The sequence below is a fragment of the Aegilops tauschii genome, chromosome 6, assembly GCF_002575655.3.
Source record: "Aegilops tauschii subsp. strangulata cultivar AL8/78 chromosome 6, Aet v6.0, whole genome shotgun sequence".
Classification (NCBI taxonomy): domain Eukaryota; kingdom Viridiplantae; phylum Streptophyta; class Magnoliopsida; order Poales; family Poaceae; genus Aegilops; species Aegilops tauschii.
The window spans coordinates 411,293,634-411,303,017 of NC_053040.3; the positions used below are offsets into that span (position 1 = coordinate 411,293,634).

Sequence of the window (9,384 nt, forward strand, 5' to 3'; positions counted from 1 at the left end):
TCACGGAAGCATAGCAGCACGTTCGTCTCCCACTCACTTGTAGCAACAGGCTACAGCCTACAGCCGGCATTGAACTGAAGACGGAATTCGGGCCGCGTTGATTTCCATGTCCATCCGGTCATTAATGTGTACTTCCTCCGACCGAAAAAACTTGTTCCAAGCTTGTTCCTTAAATGGATGTACGTAGCATTAATTTGATGTTAAATGCATTCATTTGAGGAACAAACTTTGTCGGACGGACGGGGTACGTACGTAATAGCCACATATGAACATGCATGACTGAGACCGACTGACGATTTGACGACTCGCAAACTTTCCTTGTCATGCCTGAGAAGCTGCCCTGCACCAACCCAAGCAAGACTTTGCATTGCCCATTGCCTCCGGAAGGCTGGTAATTAACCATGGCTGTAAACTGAAACTAACCCCAAGATTAACCGTGCGATGCGCCCGGTGGCTAGCTAGCCAGCTTCCGGCCACCTTCCTGGAGCCTGCTAGGGACATTCTGTCCCGATGCGGCACTGCAATTCTTTATTTCTGCCGACGACAAAAGCTTGCAGCGATTTCTCTACGTAGGCCTGGCTAGCTGTAGTACTCATGGCTAGATTGCATTTCTTTAGAGCTAGTATATATATGGCTTTAGGCTAGATTGCTTTCGAGTATCCCCATGGCCATTGATGCCCTATGCCTGCGTAGCGCGTAGCTTCCTTCCCAACCCGCAGCTAGCTTGCGGCCAGCTTCATTAATCTGCTAGCTCTTCCTGATTTCTCCCATTTCATCTGCTAAATTAAGATGTCGGTGCGAAGGCCACGGGGCGAAGAGGAAGACGACGAGCAGGGGAGCGGAGGCGACTATCATCAGCAACGGCACGGCCCGAGGCGGATACGGCCGGCCGCGCCACTCTCCTTCAGATCGTTAGTCCCTTCACTTAACTTCTGGCTTTTGGAACGGTTTTCAGCCCATGCTTTGGTTTCTTTCCTCGTAGCTAGCAACTATGTATCTTTGTTTCTTGCTTCTCCTTGATCAATCCGAGTGCATATATAACGATAAATTGGATTAGCCGTTTGTTCTCCTTACATATTTCCTGAATCGTTCGGTGTAATAACATAATCTTTGGGTCAAGGGGTGAAATATCACATGAGTTCATATCTTGAGAATTGTTAAGGTACACACAATCGACATGGACCGTTAATTTCGTGTGTTCTACATATTGGCATGATATAATCATATTACCTTAGAGCAGGTAATAAGTCACATAAGGTTAAGATGGACCTTGCTCTACATTCAAATAAGAAAATAAATATTTGGGACTTTGTTTTAGAAGAAAAACCATCGGCCTCTGCATCAAAAGATGCACACAAATATTTGGGATGCTAATTAAGAATGGTACAAGTGAGACTAATTAGGCCTCCCTTTAGGATGATATGTTCGATCTGTTAGACGCAAGTACTACACTAGGGTAAATTTCTTATCCAAGCCAAGAGCTTGCGAAAGCTAAACAGATCCTGTACCATATATCTAGCTCTAAAGAAATGTTTCTCTTCTACACCGTTTCATGTGGCATGAAATGAGTTTGGTCTGATATATATGGAAGGTATTAATTTTATAGATTTGCTTTTCTAACACAATATAACTAACCTATATAAGTAAAGAGCTCGTATGGACAAACTTAGCCTTGTAAGCGGGGAGCGTCACAAAGAGCTTATATATCATGGTTACATTGAATCAAACACCTCATGCCTCAACTCTTCTAAAAGTAATGAAATCGTATTTTAGATATAGCTAAGCAAATAATACTAACTAGTAAGAATTATAACCCGTCTAAGCCCTGTCTTTAGCTTAGTAACCAATTGTATGCTCTGCACAGAAGTTCTAAATATCCATATTCGTGGCTTGCACATGTGTGTTTTAGGAGTGTTAACTAACTTCGAAATTACTTGGATTTCTGGACTATCTTTGCAGCAGCATCGGAAGAGCCATGGCAGCGGACACTGTCGAGCAAATTGCCATGAGTTTGGAACCGGTTATTCGTAGGGTGGTAAGCTTCAGAATCATATATATTCATGTGACATAGATTAAATCATCTATTGCTGAGCCTAGTATTGCCACAATTCGAACTAGCTTCATTTATGTCTCTTTACAAAGAGTAAAGATAAATGTAACACTAAAGCCGGACTAAATAAAAACCCATTATCCAATCAGTTTGCACCCTGTTGATCCCTAATATTTATGCGAGCAACTGCGTATGAATTGGCACAAATTCTCATTCCTTTTGTTTCCAAATTTGTACTACATCATCACATGCAAGACATTGAGTGCAATGTTTAAGTGTCTATTTGATGTTAATATTTAGGTACGAGAGGAAATTCAGAACATCTTTTCTCAGCACGATCACTTACCACACAGGTATATTACAATTATTGTCTTTCCATCAGACGCTACTAGCATTCGGTTACATAGCTTATATTCTGCCATTTGTTGACACGATATGTCTTTTCTTCATACTTTTGCAGTCAACAGTATACAGCCTGACTGATTTTCTAAAATAATAATCTGCAACATGTTCATATATTTCCTGACAGTTTGCACCATCCTATTTTCAAATATTACATGTTAAGAATCAACACACATTTCAAATATATTCTTTGGCATCATATACAATAAAAATACTATTGTTTGACAATGAAATATTTTTTATTCAGCAAATTTAATTGTATGGATGTATCAATTCCATCAATTTGCTTCAACTATATGGGAATGCAATATCAATATGATAAAATCAACCATTATTAATCAGGTCTCTCCCTTTACACATCCAAGAGGTCGATGTCTCGCCTAGGTTGAAGCTTTCCTTTGCAAAGAAGCTCATGCTACCTATCTTCACCAACAACAAGCTTGTTGATGCCACCAAGAACAAAATTGAAATCTTGCTCATGGATACTAGAACCAACCACCATATCACTCAAACAGAAACTAACGAAGGCTCTTCAACACTGAAGCTGGAGGTACTTGTCCTAGATGGCGATTTCAGTTGCGAAGATGGCATGGGGTGGACGGATGATCAGTTTATTGCTGCAACTGTGAAGGCTAGAGAGGGTAGGAGACCACTACTTGTGGGTAGTACACTCAATGTAGCAATGAACAATCAAGGAGTGGCCATGATTAATGATGTGGCTTTCACTGATAATTCAAGCTGGATAAGGAGCCGTAAGTTCCGAATCGGTGTTCGTGTCATGGGAGCGAGCTATTATGGGCGAAGGATTCAGGAGGCAGTGAGCGAAAGCTTCATAGTGAAAGATCATCGAGGCGAATGTAAGTTTGATGCTCGTAGTTAATCAACCTTTAAGATCATTGTTATATGTTGAATGTGAGTTCCATGACTACATGTAGCCTTTTTGTTTCTTCGTCCATACCATATACCTTGGCATACATATGTGAAGTAGTAAAACACTACATTAAACCACATTTCCTTCGTTTACTAGTGTACAAGAAGCATTACCCTCCACTCTTGACTGACAATATATGGAGGCTCAAAAACATCGGAAAAGATGGACCGATTGACAAGAGATTGGAGTCTGATGGGGTCAAGAACGTTCAAGACCTCCTGAAGCTTCAAACTGTAGATCCTGATAAGCTAAAAAATGTAAGCATGTCATAGTGGAAATTATGTGCATACTTCATTCGCATGGTACTAATTCTGATTATCTATTCCATATATTTTTAGCTCGTTGGCATGTCAGATCGGCAATGGAGGACAACACTGAATCACGCAAAAACGTGTAAAATGGGACAAAAAGGCTACATCTTCAAATCTGAAGGGTGTGATGTTATATTCAGCCCTATAGGAGAGATTTTAGCAGCAAGAATTGGAGGCCAAACATGCTCTTTGCAACATCTACAGCAGCAACAAATGGTACCTCATTCGCATCAATTTGTGAAGAACTAACCAAACTTGGTAGTTTCTTACTTCTCCTTTATTCTTAATTACAGGTACAAGTGAAGCAATTGGCCTCCAGGGCATACGAGCAATGGGATAAACTAGAGGAAGTGGTGGTAAATGATACAGAACTTGTTACATATGAAGGCTTGTCATCGTTTCCTCGGGAAAAACCCGGTTCGTCATGTACACTAGCGAGTAATGAAAGCATCATCAACTCAGGGTCTCAAAGTGTCGAGTATCTTGGCAAGTTGGGATCTAGAACGGCAACTTCCAATGCTACAATGGCGTCTAATAGCAGCAACTCCTTAGATTCCGTGGTAGCTATCCCAGCTAGTGATGCTATGTATTGGATCCCAACCATAGCCGTTGACGACGATCACTTCAGTTGGAACAACTCTACTAACCTCGGTTGTTGGGATCAAGTTGATTAATTTTCCTCTATATTTTAGTAGCTATGGATGCAAGATGAATGCTCATATCTCATATGTGCAAAGGTGGATAAAGAGTAATAATAAGATAGCTCATGACGGAACTCAATTATGGTTGTGTACAGGGCCCCCCGAAATCCTGGGGCCCCCTCCCAGGTTTGCAGGTAGCCCATGGCCCAAGTCGCACATAGCCCACGTCGTCATGTATTCCTTCTTCCGTCGTGAGTTCGCCTGCGTTGTGACGATCCTATGTCCCCGGGGGCCTCGTTCGCGAATCACGCCGCGCCGCCGCTGAAGTAAATCCGCTCGTCGCCATGCACCTGAACGGTCCCCTTGTGATCGTGAGTTCTTCCAAGTCCCCTTGTGCTTATCTTTGTCCGCGAGATGCCTCTGAATCTCTGATGTGCAGAGACAATCCCTTCCACTCATTTTCCCTTTCTGTGTGGTCACGTTTCAATGGTGTCGTAATAGCTACTCCCTCCGTTCCAAATAGATGATCCAACTTGGTACTAAAATTAGTACAAAGTTGAGTCATCTATTTTGAAACGGAGGAAGTAGCTCCTATGATGATTCGCATGTGCCGTAGTGAAAAAATTTAGTCCATCTGCCCGTTCCGCTGTTTCAATTGCTCTTGGTGTCGCACTGTTCATTGTTTGACTATTTCTTACTACACCGAGAGTCTTCTTTGTTGATTGCAAGTTAACTTAGAATTTCGACGATGGACTCGGCTATTACATCCATAGCTTCAATCCAAACATTGTTATATAAAAGGCCCACTCATACTCCTGTAAACATCAGGTTAATTTGCTGTTACTAATGAAGCTTTAAAAATTGACTTCAAACTGAGGATAATAGTTCAAATTCAAACATCAAACCTTAAATCAGTGCTAATTCTAACCTATTCAATAATTTCTCTAGTAAACTCGTTCTACTGCTGAATCCTCAGTTGACATTTTTGTATTATTATGAAAGAAGATGATAATAATTCGCTAAGGAACGAGGTTATTATTTTGAGGCAAAACAAAATAAGGGCCTCGAGTTCTAGCTTCGCTCCGGGCCCCCAAAATATCAGGACCGGCCCTGGTTGTGTACATCACCCAGCGCAGAGGCTAGGGGTTTCCCTCCTTACAGAAGAAATTGGCAAAGCTTGGTTCTACTAGAAAAAAGGCTATTAGTGGCGCACCAGTTTTTGCTATTAATGACGCACTATAGGTGCGCCATTATTAACACGTCATTAGTAATAAATAGTAATGGCGCACCTATAGTGCGCCATTACTATGCCTAGAAGTGCGCCATTACTATCTGACTTAGTAATGGCGCACTACATAGAAGTGCGCCATTACTAACAATTTTTTTCAAAAAAAATTCAGAATTTTTTTTTTCAATTTTTTTTCAGAAAATGTTTTTTCGTTTTTTTCTTAATCTCGGGTCACTATGGCTTAATCTCGGGTCAATATGCTTAATCTCAAGTCAAATCGCACTCCATGGTCAAACTTTCCGGAAGGTCACCCATCCTCACACTACTCCAGCCCCAGCATGCTTAACTTCCCAGTTCTATCCAACCCCAGCACCAGCTCACTTAACAGGCACTTGTTGATATATCTATCATATTAATCCTATTAAACCTTGTTGATGTCTAGGACTTTGTTCATGTTCATGAGTGTGATGAAATTTTGAAAAAATATTTCAAACTTCCCGGTCATTTTTTTCTGTTACTAGTGGCGCACCTAGCAAATGGTGCGCCATTACTAAGTTTGAATTTTTTCCATTTTCCCCCGCTCTAGATCTTAAAAGCCCTGTATCTTTGACCAAGGTTTGGCCCAGTCATACACATAGTTATGGCGCACTTTGTAAAGGTGCGCCATTACTATGTCAACTTAGTAATGGCGCACTACGCCATTACTATGTGTATGACTGGGTCAAACCTTGATCAAACTTAGTAATGGCGCACTTTTCACCTGGTGCGCCATTACTGTTTTGGTTACTAATGGGGCACCTACACAAATAGTAATGGCGCACCACATGTATAGTGCGCCATTAGTGTCCATATTGGCTATAGCTATTTTTCTAGTAGTGGTATTTAAACAAGCCTCTGAAGCTGCCATAAAGATGACAACGAAAAGTGGAGGCTTATTAAAAGCAACTAGGGGGAATTTTGGCACTTATCGGTGATATTGAAAACAACAACGACGATGTCGATGGGGGGCCTTTTGGCATTTGTCCATTATGCGTCTCTCAAGCACCGCAGTCATCTGTGGGTACTTCGTGCCTGAGGTGCCAGCACTCGCGGATGACATAGTGACATGAAATGATCCGGCATGAGCATCGCCGATATAGGAGGGGTTTATCGGCTCCTTGCTTGCAAAGAATGAAGATCCGGTGACGCGGATGGTGCATTAACGACCAGAGTCGAAGTGGCATCCATGACGGGGCCCTCTCCCTGGTTGTGCACCAGTCTCCGGTGCTGCCGGGGTGATGCGAGAACAAGAATGGAAGATGGCCATGACCCAAAAAAAGGAAGGACGAGAAGAAGGGAAAAGGGTTCATAGGTGAGTCCACCCACTGGCGAGCTTCTTAGGACATAGTTCCCCCTAAGAAGGGTAGCAAGCGAATGTGACCTAAGGACGCGCCATATATAAGGCGGACCTAGTGAGCCCTTGAGGGGAGTGAAAGAAAATAACTACGGCATATCTAGTTTCTTGGACAACTCCATGCACCTTCACGAGGCAAGGTTGGTTGTAATCGCTAGGACAGATCTCACCGATGATCCTCTAGATCCTCGGCAACCACTAGAATACTAAAGGTAGGAGTAGGATCTTACCTCCTCCCAGAAGGGTCTGAACCTGGGTAAACTTTCTGTGTTCCCTCCCTAAGCCCTAATTCGGTCGCCATCTGCCCATATCAATAAATAGTCATCCATCGACGAAAATGTCGCACAAAACCAGTATAGTTGGCGCACAAGGTAGGGGATGGTGCACGCAGATCAGGCCAAGCATATCACAGTGGCTTGTTTGGCCTGGAACCCCTTGAGCACACGACCAGCCAAGGCCCAACCCTCGGTCGTCTTTAGTACCACTACAGGGATGCAGGGAATCGACCAACGGTCAGGTCTTCCATTTCGAACGCCTATATTTCCGTGTGGATGCCACAGGCAAACTGGGTGGCGACAAAGACCACTCGGCCTCGGAAAGTGCCGGGAACCCTACCCCGTAGCCCCTGATGAAGGGGCCATGAAACGGTGATAAGACGCCTCTAAGGGCCCGGGACGAACGACTGGACGCATATCGGAATACTGACCTTCCTCTATCCAGGAGATGGATCCTTCATGGTGTTGGGAAACATAGTAGAAAACAAAAAAATCATCCTACGAACACCGAGGAACAATATGAAGGTGCATTAGAGGATTGGATCATGATCGTTACCAACTCTGAGTTGTAGCGGAAGCAGACGAGTCGGTGTAGATCATACTTGGAGTCCATCGTACCGCCAATGAACGATCCCGCTAACCACCTTTGAGGCCCAGTTTTTGGTTTTTGTAATATGATAAAAGTAGACCCGGGGGCCATAGCTTTCACTAGAAGCTTCTCTCTCATAAAGATAGCATACGGTGGGTAGATAAATTACTGTTGGGCAATTGATAGAAAAGCGCATAGTTATGATGTTAGTCATGGCAATGATCATGTATATAGGCATTACGTCCGTGACAAGTAGACCGAAATGATTCTACATCTACTATTATTACTCCACTTCGAGAGCACTTCTATGCTTGATTCTCTATGTATTAAGTTCATAACAAACAGAGTAATGCATGGAGTATGATGACGTAATGTGGACGGAATAAAACCAAGCAATATGATTGAATCCCGTCGTTTTACCCTTAATGGCAACAATATAAATATGTGCCTCGATACCCCTTCTGTCACGAGGTGAGGACACCGCAAGATTGAACCTACTACAAATCACCTCTCTCACTGAAGATAAATCAACCTAGTTGGCCAAACAAACACATAGATCAGAGAGAAATACAAAGCTATAACAATAATGCATAATAAAGTTCAGCAAAGACTCAATTACTTTCAATGAATAATCTAATCATAAACACACAATTCATCGGATCCCAACAAACACACCGCAAAAGAAGATTACATCGAATAGATCTTCGAGGAGAACATTGTATTAAAGATTAGAGAGAAAGAAGAAGTCATCTAGCTAATAGATATGGACCCGTAGGTCTGTGGTAGACTACTGACACATCATTTGTGGTGTAGCAAGAATAATGTAGAAGCCCTCCGTGATCAATTCCCCCTCCGGCAAAGCACCAAAAAATGCCTCTAGATGGGATTGCAGAAGAGCAGGAGCTTGCGGCGGCGGAAAAATTGTTTCAGATGGCTCTTTGTTGGTTTGGGGATTTATAGGAATTTATGGAGTTCGAATTAGGTCAAACAGAGCTACTTGGGACCGATGAGCTCAGGTGGCGCCCCCTGGAGGCACGCCGTGTGAGCTCATGGCTCTCCCGTAGATCTTCTGGCCTCCTCCCGAACGTTCTAGGGTCCCTTCTAGTCCAGGAAAAATCCCCATAGAGTTACATCGTGTTTGGACTTCGTTTGGTACTGATTTTCTGAAAAGCCAAAAACAAGAAAAAAACAAAAATTAGCACTAGGCACTGAGTTAATATGTTAGTCCCCAAAAATAAGATAAAATTGCATATAAAGTATCTAAGATTGGTAATATAATAGGATGAACAATCAAAGTATCAACCCACTATGGGTAGGCTGACTAAACTACATGGGGGAGTGGGACAAGCCATCATGGCATACCCGTCTTGCGCCCAATGACCCCAGGTCCATACATCATCTCGAAAATCATGTCCAAATGACAAGTTCTCAGCGGGCCATGGCGGTGAGGAATGGGACCCTAGGTCCTAAAGGCCACAGACCAAGGGTATCAAAGACTGACCACCATGACCCTAAGTCGGCCCAACACACATGAGCGAAGGGCGAGCCCGATGCGCCGTCATGG

At 43.0% G+C, this 9,384-nt stretch overlaps 1 protein-coding gene across 1 annotated transcript; it reads left to right on the top strand.

The window, feature by feature from the left end:
* The first annotated feature begins 678 nt into the window (after positions 1-678).
* LOC109755629 (protein SAR DEFICIENT 1-like) lies at positions 679-4,455 on the top strand. The gene is made up of 7 exons (XM_020314526.3): positions 679-911; positions 1,960-2,035; positions 2,351-2,403; positions 2,795-3,309; positions 3,480-3,640; positions 3,722-3,910; positions 3,988-4,455. Exons 1-7 carry the CDS (start codon positions 790-792, stop codon positions 4,366-4,368), a joined length of 1,497 nt encoding a protein of 498 aa, XP_020170115.1. The 5' UTR covers positions 679-789; the 3' UTR covers positions 4,369-4,455.
* The last annotated feature ends 4,929 nt before the right edge of the window (positions 4,456-9,384 follow it).

Coding starts and splice junctions, on each gene's coding strand:
- LOC109755629 (XM_020314526.3), top strand. CDS start 790: ATGTCGGTGCGAAGGCCACGGGGCGAAGAGGAAGACGACGAGCAGGGG. Junction 2,404..2,794: donor CACGATCACTTACCACACAG/GTATATTACAAT, acceptor ATTATTAATCAG/GTCTCTCCCTTTACACATCC. Junction 3,911..3,987: donor ATCTACAGCAGCAACAAATG/GTACCTCATTCG, acceptor TCTTAATTACAG/GTACAAGTGAAGCAATTGGC.